The sequence below is a fragment of the Chenopodium album genome, chromosome 20 (assembly GCF_948465745.1).
Source record: "Chenopodium album chromosome 20, dcCheAlbu1.1, whole genome shotgun sequence".
In the NCBI taxonomy this organism is placed as follows: Eukaryota; Viridiplantae; Streptophyta; class Magnoliopsida; order Caryophyllales; family Amaranthaceae; genus Chenopodium; species Chenopodium album.
The window spans coordinates 37,829,631-37,842,696 of record NC_137853.1 but is presented as its reverse complement, the minus strand read 5'-3'; the positions used below and the strand labels follow the sequence as shown (position 1 = coordinate 37,842,696).

General features: G+C 35.4%; 3 protein-coding genes across 4 annotated transcripts; 2 read left to right on the top strand and 1 right to left on the bottom strand.

Annotated features, from left to right (window-relative positions):
* The first annotated feature begins 286 nt into the window (after positions 1-286).
* LOC145598512 (phosphatidylinositol transfer protein CSR1-like) lies at positions 287-4,617 on the top strand. 2 transcript variants are annotated; one of them, XM_081654877.1, is made up of 7 exons: positions 287-574; positions 1,458-1,610; positions 2,100-2,246; positions 2,721-2,867; positions 3,358-3,480; positions 4,084-4,173; positions 4,309-4,617. In XM_081654877.1, exons 1-7 carry the CDS (start codon positions 434-436, stop codon positions 4,324-4,326), a joined length of 819 nt encoding a protein of 272 aa, XP_081511003.1. In that variant the 5' UTR covers positions 287-433; the 3' UTR covers positions 4,327-4,617. The 2 variants fall into 2 exon arrangements, with proteins under 2 accessions (XP_081511003.1, XP_081511004.1); XM_081654878.1 differs by having other exon boundaries at positions 294-569.
* A 1,830-nt stretch (positions 4,618-6,447) lies between these two features.
* Positions 6,448-8,957, top strand: LOC145598947 (uncharacterized). The gene is made up of 2 exons (XM_081655347.1): positions 6,448-6,733; positions 8,383-8,957. Exons 1-2 carry the CDS (start codon positions 6,528-6,530, stop codon positions 8,834-8,836), a joined length of 660 nt encoding a protein of 219 aa, XP_081511473.1. The 5' UTR covers positions 6,448-6,527; the 3' UTR covers positions 8,837-8,957.
* A 64-nt stretch (positions 8,958-9,021) lies between these two features.
* On the bottom strand, positions 9,022-11,974 carry LOC145598946 (putative apyrase 7). Its single transcript, XM_081655346.1, has 2 exons — positions 10,454-11,974; positions 9,022-9,731 (listed from the first exon to the last, which is right to left on the bottom strand). The coding sequence occupies exons 1-2, from the start codon at positions 11,541-11,543 to the stop codon at positions 9,223-9,225; spliced, it is 1,599 nt and encodes a 532-aa protein (XP_081511472.1). The 5' UTR covers positions 11,544-11,974; the 3' UTR covers positions 9,022-9,222.
* Positions 11,975-13,066: the final 1,092 nt, after the last annotated feature.

Here is a 13,066-nt window from a genome sequence, read left to right as displayed (position 1 = left end):
AAAGTTTTTTTAGTGTTTAAAGAGACACAAAGACGGGTCATGAGAATCGATCTCAGAATCTCTCGGAATTGAAAAAAAAAGCTCTAACCAAAGATTTGTTAATTTTCCATAACCAAAGGTTTATTAATTTCTTAGTTCAATACTCGTAGAAAACACTAAAACAAGGAAGAAAATGAGTACCTAACAAACAAACAAAATTGTACCAAAAAAAGCAACAACTCACCACCATTTATCAAGCAATAAGATGGGCCTCAAAAACCTGTGTTCCAAAAATTGCCGGATCGTCATTTCTGGAAAATGGAAACCCAAATTCAAGTCCAAAACCCAATTAACATTTATCGGATCATCGTATAATAATTAGTTTAAGAAAGAACAAATTTTTGTGTAAAAAACTGAAAATTGAAAGAAAAACTTGCAATTGTTGCAGAAAACAATGGCACTGAAAATTAATGCAAATTATCTTCTTCCACCTTCAACTGTACCACTTCGTTTCAACAAACCCACAAAATTTCGCAATTTTTGTTTAAGAAATTGCAGCAGTAGCGGCACCATTAATGCTGATAATTCTCGTAAGGTGCATAATTTTTGATACATTTGTTTTTTTCTTGTCAAGATTTGATCTTTTAGCTAATTATGGTTTTTTGTTAATGATTTAGTCTTTTGGGTATTGATTTATGTTGTTGTTCTGTGATTATATGTTCATTTTAGCTTTAATTTTGGTTGCAATTGATTTTTGTTCCTTATTTTTTGTTTAATTTCTAGGTTTATAGGTTTATTAAAATTGCTAAAGGATTACAATTTTGTGATTTTTTTTGGAAAATTAAAAATTAAATGAATGAGCTCTTGTTTGTGATCCAATTGTGTAATAAACTACGAAGTATAATTTGGGATCACTATGAAATTGGGTTATGTATCTCTTCTAATAGATGGACAAAAAAGGGCAAAACATGGAACAGGAAAATTGGTGACTGCCCATGTAAGAAGGCATGATGAAGTGGATGTCGGCTAGCTTAGTTGGTTAAGTATAGAGGTCGTGTCCTCATAGGCTATACCCGAGAACCAAGAAGTTCATTTGCATTGGTCTTCATGTCCCTGAATCAATGTCAACGCCCAACCTCCCCACCATTAGCTAGGTGAAAAGCTTTGTTCAGTATTTTGGTTATAAGTGGCTTGACACTTTGGTGGGAGTCTTATTGGATTTGTCATAATTAATGTTTGCTATCAACAGACTAAGACCTCCCTTTTGATTGGTTCATGTTGAGAGCAAAATTCTTAGTTATTTCAACCTTCAGGGTTGTCAATTTGAGAAAATGAATGGGGATGAACATAATTAGAAACAATAGTGGATCATAATTGACAAAATCTAGTTGAAGAACTATTGTGTAACACAATGAATGCAACATTAAATGTTAAAATCTGGGTTTTTTGTAATGATTTCGACTTGTGAATACTTGCAGCTTGTTTTGGAAGTAAAGGAAAGGCTCAAAACTCAACATCATGAGCTCCCTGTAGGCAAGAATGGGCGAGATGATGAAAGCATGATCCTTTGGTTTCTCAAGGACCGCAAATTCATTGTTGATGAAGCTGTGGAAAGGCTGAGTAAAGCTATTGTATGTATGACTAATTGACTAGTACTATTCTCGGTGTTCATAAAATTGATTAAGTGATAGGACTAATATGAACATTCTGAGCTACAGTATATCAAGTGCTGTTATACATTTAACCGCGTTAATCACTGTCTGATATAACTATGTCTTGGTGATTCTTTCCCTGAGTTATCACTCAAACCTCACTCAAACTCACATTCTCAATGTTATATTTTTGGTATCAATTTTAGAATATGGTAAATGGACTTCATTGAAATTTCCACATAAAAATTCATTAAACGTGTACTAAGGCAGTGCTATGAGCCATAGTGCACTTGTGCTCTGCTGCATAACTGTGTTTCTACTTTGTATCAAATAAAACTTTCTAACAATGATCTTTTGAAACATGGCTCCTGACTGCTCACATTTAAACATGAATCTCCCCATACTCTCAGTCCATCTTAACTTCAAACCTTTGGACTTTTGCCTGATGTTTTGATTTCTTTATCTAAGAAATGGCGTCAAGAGTTTGGAGTGGATAATCTGTCTGAAGACTCAATGAAAAGGGCAGCTCAAACAGGCAAAAGCTCTGTGCATGACTTCCTTGATGTGAATGGGAGACCCGTGCTTATAGTGCAGGCATCAAAACATTACCCAGGAGTAAGTACCTAAGTTCCACTGGCCAAAGCTTTAGCTTGTTGTTATGTTCACCATTTTTTTTTTTAATTATTTTTTGACGGAATGTTCATCAATTGTTTCTTAGCCTGTATAGCTAGAATACATCATTCGTTGTTTTTGGTATGTTGAAGCCATTTCTGTAAGCAACTGAGCATATCATATAAAATTCTGGGTAATTTTAGGTAGTTGGGTAGCAATAACATATGGCATTGTCCACTTGTCTATTAAAAGTGGCTATCAGATTCATCAGCTTATAGACTGTAAGAAATTAAATGGAGAGGCAGACATGTTGCAGGAATTTCCAAGATTATGAATGACTATCAAGTTGAATTTTACTATAATGGCTGAAAGTAATATATTTCACCCTTTAAATTTAAAGTGACTTATCATGTTCCCTTGCCTTCGTTATTTCGCACAGGCCCATCTGATGATGCATGCATAATGGGCTAATTACAGATGCAGGATGAGGATGAGAAGTTATGCGTGTTTCAGATTGAGAAAGCTCTGAGCAAGCTCCCAGAAGGCCAAGAACAGATACTTGGAATAATCGACCTCAGGGGCTTTGGTACTGCAAATGCAGATATGAATTTCTTGACATTTTTGGTAATCTACCTTTTACCTTCTACTGAGTCACAACCTATTTACAATTTCTGTATTACACATTTACACACACTAGACTTGTGGTCTGTTCTTTTCACCCTGGAAAAAAGGATTTCAAACTCTTTGTTTCATCAAGGTTCCAATAAATTAAAATAAGATCATTACTCAATTCAATTTACAGCCAAATAAGTTTGTTAGATTTATTAATATAAGTTCCAATAAGTTCAAATAAGCTCCAGTTTGTTTAGATAAGCAAATTTCAGGTGAAGATAAGTAAAGAACTATGTTTTAGTGGAGAGGCGACCGATGAGTCAATCTTTATGTCCAACCATCCCCTACCTTTTCTATTATCGGTGTGATATTAAAAATCAATAGACCACAAGAATTTACGGAGTACGATGCATATGAAACAACACCTCTGAAACAACTAAATGGATGCCTTGGCAAAATAAATGCGGATCTGGGAAGTTCTAACTTATATCCTTTTATGCAGTTTGATGTCTTCTACTATTACTATCCAAAGAGATTGGGCCAGGTGCTCATGGTGGAAGCGCCTTTTGTTTTTAAACCTCTTTGGCAGCTGGCAAAGCCCCTCCTGAAACAGCATGCATCTCTGGTATTGTATCTGTTGCCTTTCATTTGAATATCACTATATCAGTATATCAGCTTGTTCTTGTTCTATTTTACAACTCTTTCTGCAATATAGCATGTCTACTTGCTAGTTTTTTCCTATTGGTTACTATTCTCTACATTTTCACTCACACTGTATCTGAAGAGGTGGCCAAGGATCAAGTGTAGTGAAATGTTAGAAAGAAAAGCACAACAGTAGCCAATGATGCAACGTCCTTAATGCAAACTTTTATAATATGGCAATGTCGTTTCTCCATTGCTTTCTAAAAATCCAAATCATGTTAAACAGTGAGTTGAAGTCTTCTATGTTTTGGGTTCATTAGAGGAAAAAAGAAACTCACTTATTAGTTGTCCCACATAGATTAAAAAGAGTGACTTAAACAAACACACATTTAGCGGCCTACATATCTTGCGCCTTTAGTTAAATGAAGCTTCAACTAGGCTTGTAGGTCACTCTTCTCTGAGGTGAGCTTGCTTATTGGGGCATCGAGTTTCAAAAAAATTGTGCTCGGACATAGGCCTTTGACTGCTACTTGATATTCCTCAATAAGAAGCTGTTACTGATACATGCATTGTTTTTGTATTGTAGGTGAGATTTTGTTCAGTAGAGACAGTCCGAGAAGAATATTTTACACCTGAAACTGTTCCTGCTATCTTTAGAGACGAGAAAACTACACAGGTGATTCAATAACTGAGGTTAAAGGAACAAAGTACACAGTTCTGTTCACAAGCTCATAGTTTACAGGACCCTTTGTGTTCTGATTTCTAAGCCCTTTTTATGGTGATATTTACGTCGAATGCCCGTGAAATGCAGAATTGTCCACAAATGTAGTAGCCGTTCCAAAGTAGTCAGAATTTTCGGTTGGAAATGTTGTAGGCCTTTGCGGACAATATGGGTGATCTGAGAGCGTTTCAACGGCATCTAGCCAACACAGATTTTGGAGCAACATTAATATTATCATAATAAAGAAGGTGAATACAGTGTTTTACAGTAGGATTCTTTCCATGTATATGCATACCCATCAGGTTGCTAGAATATTTGAAGTCTATTGTAAACCAAGATATGTGATTACATTTGAATACTTTTTTAACAAAGTTAGATGGTCAGTACCTCTGATCAGAACATTTAAAGCCCTGAAAAAATGGAGATGGGGGGAGAGGCGAGGCACCAGTGGCGTGGCTACCAGCAACACACTGCCCTGCAAACCTCTCACAACCTAAGGGACACAATGTTGGGGTTTTCACATGATTAGGGGCAGTGTTTGCGTATTTGTTTCGGGGTCTCTGTTTTAAATGCCCTTCAAGGGGAGGAACACGGAAACAACCCCTTTGTTGAATTTGGTCCGGGGTTCCAACCCGGAATGTTTAGGGTTCAGGATTACATGGGTTCAATCGAATCATGCTAACCCCAACCCCTCCACCTCCTTGAAGTTGGGGTTTATAGTCTTCAGATTAGTTATAAATGCTGGTTTTGACTGTTATTTTCTCCATGTGGGAGAAGCCTAACCTTCTACACTATTAGTTCCCTAGCTAAAAGTGTTTATTGTGGGTCAAAATTGATCCTACCAATGACTAACTTGTCTTTAAAATGCTCTTTTTGAAACTTGTCTTTGGTAATTCATATACTTACTATAAGCTTTATGGGGTAACTAAAATTTATTGGATAGTTAACTTGATCTAAATATAATTGACCAAGCTTGAGCTACATATTACAGTGTCGAATTTGGAATTAATTTGAATTTAATGAGATCATGACCATCCCCATGTTGGTCAAGAAATTGAATATGAGTAATTATTTTCCTTTCTTTCATATTCCTCGTGAGGCCGTGACCACTATATAGTTGACACGACTAACTACCTATATTCTTGACAAATTGACAATAAGTGTTTGTTTGGTTGTATGGCAAAATTGGGAAGTAATATAGCGTAGGAAAGATATTTTTCCATGTAATTTCAATTACGAGGATTTGTAAGTTGTTTGATTGAGCATAAGAAGTTACCTACCTGAAGAGATCTTGGTCTCAATTATATTTCTCATTTTCTCTCCAATAGCTTTACTGCTGGTATTTACTTTCTAAATATTGTTTTCACTTTCTTGACCAATAGGCAATAGTGTTGGTGACTATATAAATTCGAATTATACTTCATTCATTTCATTATACTCGCTATAAATATAAAAAACACAAGACCAAACACAAGAAAGAAAGAGTACGTAAATAACTTGATCGTTGCATTCTAAGTTATTACCCTTTAATCCACAAAAAGATAGTCTCTTAAATAATTTTTTTTTTTTTTTTTAAAAAAAAAGAAGAGGTTTTATTTGGTTTTTACTCAAACATCTTCTAACTTAGGTTGCATGAAAATCGATACGAAAACATTTATATTACGAGTAAATTTAATCCCGAAAACAACAAAATACAATGGTATTTGAAAAGCATAATTATGATAAAACACATCATACGGAATTACGGATTACTCGTAGTATTATAATATGACAATATAATGTACTCCCTCCGTCCCCTATTGATGGTCACTTTTTCCATTTTTGATGACTCAAAATGTTAGTCACATTTGCTTTTTTTTAAGTACCATTAATATTATTTTTTTACCAAAATTCTCTAACATTTGTAAAAATATTTGTGCAAATTTAACTTTCCCATGTAAATTTTACTTTACCATGTATTTTTTACTTTCTCTCTCTATTATTTTTGCATACCCAATGTAAATTTACTTTTTCAATGTACTTTCTTTATTTCTCCTTAATTCCCGTGATTTTTTTTAGCAAAAATGGTCATCAATAGGGGACGGAGGGAGTATAATCCATTTGGATTCGAGATTAGTTGTATTAAGTTTCAGTCTCCTCTCAATTGTTATTGCAGGGGATCGAACACGGGTCCTTCATTTCATACCAAGTGTAGTTTTCAATCACTCCTACACCAACCTTCAATTGGTACAGAACTACAGATATACGAAGTAATAAGCTACATTTTCATTCCGAGGCCCTTTCTCTTCAAGAGAGAGAATTCGAGAAGAATGGAGAAGAAGACATGGAAATTGATGATGGCAATTTGTGTTACAGTGTACCTGCTACCAACGATCTTCGCAATCGAATCGCCACAGTATTCAGTGATCCACTCTGAATCAGATTTTGAAATTAGGGTTTATAAGAAATCTACTTGGATGTCTGCTCCTGTCAATCACCTCTCCTTTCATCAAGCTACCAAATTAGGTTTTCACCGGTAATTCTCTCTCCTTTGACTTGATCTCATCTTAATTTGTTGACTTTTGAATTTGGATTATTATGAATTATGATAATGAATTGCAAAATGTAATTAATTGTGTTTCTGGTGTTATGATCATATTTTTTTTTAATAGGATATGCTATATAAATCATGCAATGGAAGTATGTGAAAATCTCTTACTTGTATATAATATGCTCTGATCATATGACTTTGTAATCAAGGGTATTGATGGAGATAGTACTCATAGTAGTACCTTTGATGTAGTAGAGTAGGATTATGTAATGATCATTTTAAACCACACTTAACCGGCCGTGCTGGTATCGTAGCTGTTGAATGAAGAGGTTTACAGCTTTACGCCCTTGATCCTGATATAGTTGTCGCGTTTACGAGAAGATAGTAGTCATTGTGATTTGTGATTGCTTGAGCATCACTGTGTTGCTAGGTTTGTGAGCTGCACTTGGTATTGGAAACCTGCTCCATATGGATATATAGATTATAAGTTAGTGTAGGGCGTAACAATAGGCGAATGACCTTGAAAATTCCTGAGCTTCATAGATGATGTAAATGCTACTCTGTGGTTTTGTGCTCAGTGTATTTGTTCTGGTTAGTGGTTTATACTGTTTATGATACACCAAATAATCGGTGTTTAGGCGAAACTAGTCTGTACTTCACCAGTTGGATTTTTGCACCAACTCACCTTAATTACCTAACCTAACCTTCTGCTCTCGTCTTCATTAATTACCATTTGGATATTGTTTAAAAGGTTCAGTCTTAATTTGATTGAAGAACTGAAGGGTATCTATCAATAGGTTAGACCGTTAGAGACCTTAGAATTCCATTTTATCACTAAAATAGAATGCAAATGCTGGTTGAAGCAGGGGTAGGTCTAGTGTTAAAAAGGGGTAAGCTAATTCATTCCGAGAAAAAAAAATAAATAAATAAATAAATAATTGTTTAACTAAATTGTTACTTCTGAAAGGAAGATTGACAGTACCTATCTTTGATTAATGGAAATCCATCTTTGTATTGCAAGATTATTATTGAGAATAAACCAGTAGAAGGGAAAAAAAAAAAGGGTTTTTGCTTGAGTGCATACCTATCTGTAATTGCTAGATCTGTTGCAATTAGAAATATACTAGTAATGCCAAAAGCTTTTGAACAACAAGATAAGGAATGAAATTTCAATTCAAATTATAACTAGCTTTAGACAGATAGTTCTGAAAAACCAAAACCATAGTGAGCTCGTGTGATATTTACTTCAGTCGATTTCCCCTAAACATTTAAGTATTACAGTCATTGGCCAACACCCAGCATAAACCTTAGTCTCATACTCATACGGTGTTCTCACAAGGATCCTAGATTCCACTATTTTGAGATTGGTATTAATTAAATTAATCCAAACAGGTCGGTTCAAGCTCCAACCCTGTTTGTTCATTAGTTTATACAAGTATATTAATTAGACACTGGAGTCTTATTTTTAAGTTTAGCTTCATCAACTTGAACTGTTAAGTATATTGTGAGAAAATCATTTTCTGCAATCTATGAGGTTGCCTAATCTCTGGCTAACAATAGATGTACTCTGCTGACTTTTGAGGATTTTAAAGGCTTCTAAGTTCTAATAGTTGTATGTTTTCATAACTTTTCAGGTTGTTTCAATACATCCAAGGCGCCAATCTGAACTTCTCTAGAATCCCCATGACAAAACCTGTATTGACTAGCATTGTCCCTGGAGCAGGACCACTTCATTCATCATCATATGTTGTTCGCTTCTACTTACCTGTTAAGTTTCAAGCCACCCCACCACTTCCACTTCCTGAGCTCAACCTGAAGCCAGTCTCATGGCCAAGTCACTGTGTTGCAGTGAGGAAGTTTTCAGGGTTTGCGGGTGACAGTAATGTCGTAACTGAGGCTGAGAAACTGGCTACCATTTTGGGAAGATCACAATGGGCCAACTTAACCTCATCTGACAATAAAAATGCTTACTCAATTGCTCAGTATAATTCTCCCTTCCGAATATTCAATCGTCTTAATGAAGTATGGGTCAATGTTGAAGGATCTGAATCGGATAACTGCATGTCAAGTGGAATGGCTACATACTGAATAACCTACTTCAAGTTTAGCTCTGCAAATATTTCATGTTGTCTGCATTATCCATGTATATAATATACAAATGAGTATTGTATAAAAGAAGGCTGAAGCCATGTTGTACATTTTTATCAAATGCTTGTTTTATATTACATTCTTCTTGTATGTTTGTCAAGTTTGCATGCCCTCGAATCTGTGACATACTCCATAGTTCTTATCATGGCAAACCCTGGTCGATCACTACATTAGTAGTTTTAGAAAATGATGATTTTCAGTGGAGTGAAAATGATGTTATATAACTTCACATAGTTGCTAGCAATTCTCTAAATATATTACAACAAAGAATGAAATAAATCAATGTATGACTACATGAGTCACCACTATAACTGCATGGCCGATGCTTAGAATGTGTAAGGCAAAGCTGCTCCAACAACAGCACTTCTCTTTCGAGGCATAGGCAGCTTAATCTGACTGTGGTAAACAATAAATACCAGGACTGCCAATATAATGAAGAGAAAGACGGGCGATGATATGACCTCCATATATTGTGGAGTAGTTAACAGAGTTCTTGAACCACCTGTTGTCCTCCATATATGTTCTGCTTCTATTAAAGAAGCTCCTAATGTCCAAGAAATATCTCCAGGACCAAATATTACATCTGCACTTCCTAGGCACAAACCATCCTCGATCAGGGATGCCAAGTACAATACCTTAAAACAATATTGACTGATTGAGACTTTGCTATCATCATCCCATGTACTTGAGCATAGATGGTGGGCTGTCTCCCAGATTTTTGACATATTGGCTTTTGCAGTCAAATTTAGCATGTTGTACACAGCGAAGAATCCTGATAAAGCATGGTACCGAACACCGGCTTTGGTGTTAATGGCGACATTAAGGATATTCTTGCCTGCAAAAGAAGCTTTGATAGTCAGAAATGTACCCTTCAGAATTTCAGACCACTAGTTTGTAAAGACAAATTGTAAAGTAAATAAATAATAATAAGTGATGCAACATCTTACAAAAGATAACCAGACGATGGATACAGAAAAATTAGGTAAAAGTGAACCTTTTCTGATTCCAGCAAAACATCCAAAAATGGTCCACATCTTTTTTGCAGGAGACAATCCATGATACTTCAAATCAATCCTATGTCCTAACCATGAAAATGATACTAAAGGTTGAAAAAAAAAAACTAGGGATACCACCGCCCAAAAGGATTTGAATTGAAAAAACCACGAGGTATAATCCATAACCTTTGAGGGTCAAAATTATACCCTATCTGAAGTTGAGAACCCTAATTACTTAAGTAAAGACTAAATGTAAATGAAAAAATGGTATAACACCACACAAAAGATAATTAGAGAATATAGGAAAACCATAAACAACTTCAGAATTCCTATAAAACATCGGAGAAAAAATCTACGTAGTACATCCTTTTTCTGGACATAATCCTTCACTGTTGTCCAAAATTTTCAATATATTCTTAAAGTTGCTTTGGCCACACATGAATTGCAACTGTGAGGTGAATTACAAAAAAACAGGATAGTAATATACTCTGTTCTAGCAAGACTTAGATTTTGCAAACAGAACAACTAAAGAGGGTATGGCAGCACTTAATCTGATACTTACCCTCATGTGGAGACCTTCTCAGGCAGCTTGAATTTAATCTAGGCTCTGACCAATCTGAAATACTGGAATTCAGTGCTGCAGCTTGAGCAAGCATTTTGCATTTCTCCCAATTGGGATCTCCGACCAAATGTAGCAATGACTCTGCTTTAGAGCAACTGCCGCAACTATAATTTCCTAAGAATTTAGAACTGAGACATGGATGTCTAACATCGGAATCATTATCATTTCCCTTTGACTTTACTTGAACAAGCATTGCAACTGTTCTGTCAAAAGCCTTGTTCAAACCAAAAGCAGGCAAGGAATAAGCCATAAGCTGATGTTTAACAAGACCAATCTTTGATACCAAGAGGTGGCTGTCATCTCTCCTCTCGTCTGCTTCCAACACTACCTGCAAGGAAGAACCTCCCAGATCAAGAAGCCCTAGCGTGGGCAACTCACTCGATGATCTATTCAAATACCCCAATTTGTAATTCAAAGCAACCCAACCATAATAAGCCTCCTCTCTTCCACTTAAAACCCTAATCCAATCTCTTCTCCACTTAAACGTGTGCTCCTTAACAACGCGCTCTACATCTTCCAAAACCCTCCTGCCATCTTCCACCGCAAGTCTCCTCAATCCAGCAGTAGCTAAAACAAAAATTGGTGTATCCCCATGTCTATCATTCGGTATCAATCCCTCAGCCCAACGCAGCAATGGCACCAAGGAAGTCCTCACCCCCGAATAATTACCCACAAATTTATCCAACCCGGGCTCAGTTTGCATACAATGGTACTCACAACCATTTCTCCACAAATGATTCTTTGCTGAATCATGGGGATAAGAGTGCAATAAAATTGGCAAACCCCCTTTTCTTCCATCATCAATTTTCCACTCATAAACATTCACTCTAGTTCCAGTACTCCCACAATCCACAACCACTGTAAAAAATGGCTTACTCTCCCCAAACAATCCATACCCATAAATTACACCAACTGAAACTAGCACAATTGCTAGAAAAATCAAGCAAATTTTCAATTTTCTATGAGATTGAAAAGGGTCAAAAGGCCCCAACGTCGAATTTTTGCTTTTTGATGGGGTTTGAGGTTCCATTTCCAAATTACCATAATCTCAATTCGCCAATTTCTCATTTAATTTTCACAAAAATCCCACTCAATCATTCAAAATTAAACACAACCCAGAAAACAATTCGATAATTGAACCATAACCCATCAGATTATTTAATCAATCAAACAAAGGGTAATCCTTAATTTCATTGATTTAGCTCAAAAACGCTGACTTATAAACATAATCCTAAAAATTAAATTAATTTAAGCATATAATACAGTAAAATTCAAAGTAAATTGTATGATCCACGAACCTGGTAATAGCTCAGAGATCTCCCCGTCTTTCGCTTTCAAAGAACAATGAAAGATCGAAGCAGATCTCTGAAGTGGAAGTGACAACCCAACAGCCTTGTTTTGCACTTGACGATTGAGAGATTGGTTGGTGAAGTGGAAGAAATCGATGATGGTTGATTGGGCCCCTTGGTCATGGAAATGGACTAATCTAGATCATGTGCAATTTAGGATTTTGATTAAGAATAATTGTTGTTTTGAGCTTAATTAGATTTGATCCGAATTGACTACTAACGAATTCAAGTAGTTTGGTTCGTTAATGCCTTAACTCTAGTAATTAAATATTGAGATCGAATCTTTGTGGTTTATCTTTACATATCTATTCGTTGTGATTTCACCTCTACATACGTTAGTAAATTATAAATTTACAAAATAAAAATGAAAGTTTTACCATAGTGTGGTTCTTAACTGAATTAATGTTCAAAATTGTTTTCCAGGTACATATGCTCGTTTGCTTCGTAGGAATCGGTCTTTCTAGTTTCAAAAGGCAAAATATTCATAATCAAGTGTTTTCATAAATAGAAAAGGGATGGAGTTGAGAAGAATAAGGAACATGTCTTAGATTTTAACCTAGTGTGACCGTGATGTGGTGCCAAAATTGATGAGTTATTATGTAGTAGTTAATACTAGGTTGAGTACACACTTTTCTTGTTGACATTGAATCATTGATGATTAGAAGATAATTCAACCATGCTCTAGAGACACCATAAGTGTCACCCAATCTCCTTTGATATGATCTTGGTTTGAAAAATGATAACAATATTGAGATCATGTGAGACGTTCTACTGATGATGTGTTACGATCACCGATGATTGAATAATATTGAGTCTAGTTAATTACTAAATTTTCCAATCTCATTCTTCTTATAACAATTTGAGTGCACTATTGAGGCAAAGATCTTATAGAAAGACTAGTCATCAATTAGACAATATAGATGATAAAAATTTACAAACCATAACTATACATCTACACTACACATTAGATCATACCAGTAATAGTTTCCTTTTTTGCCCTTAACCCACAAATGCATTAAAAGCGAAATAATCTTTGTATTTAAATTTTTAATTACATTAAATTTATTTAGAAAATGGGATAAAATCTTATATGTAACCCTTATTCCTAATAAAATGGAGTGGAACACCTTATATTGATTGAAATGCTTATATCGTTGTCATAGAAAAAATCTCACGTGCACCTGATGCACACTATTTGTTACAA

Excerpts from the sequence above, each read along its gene's own strand:
- LOC145598946 (XM_081655346.1), bottom strand. The coding sequence starts at position 11,543 with ATGGAACCTCAAACCCCATCAAAAAGCAAAAATTCGACGTTGGGGCCT. Across the intron at positions 9,732-10,453 it reads GAGAAGGTCTCCACATGAGG|GCAAGAATATCCTTAATGTC; the intron begins GTAAGTATCAGA and ends CTTCTTTTGCAG.
- LOC145598947 (XM_081655347.1), top strand. The coding sequence starts at position 6,528 with ATGGAGAAGAAGACATGGAAATTGATGATGGCAATTTGTGTTACAGTG. Across the intron at positions 6,734-8,382 it reads ACCAAATTAGGTTTTCACCG|GTTGTTTCAATACATCCAAG; the intron begins GTAATTCTCTCT and ends ATAACTTTTCAG.
- LOC145598512 (XM_081654877.1), top strand. The coding sequence starts at position 434 with ATGGCACTGAAAATTAATGCAAATTATCTTCTTCCACCTTCAACTGTA. Across the intron at positions 575-1,457 it reads ATGCTGATAATTCTCGTAAG|CTTGTTTTGGAAGTAAAGGA; the intron begins GTGCATAATTTT and ends GAATACTTGCAG. Across the intron at positions 2,868-3,357 it reads TGAATTTCTTGACATTTTTG|TTTGATGTCTTCTACTATTA; the intron begins GTAATCTACCTT and ends CCTTTTATGCAG.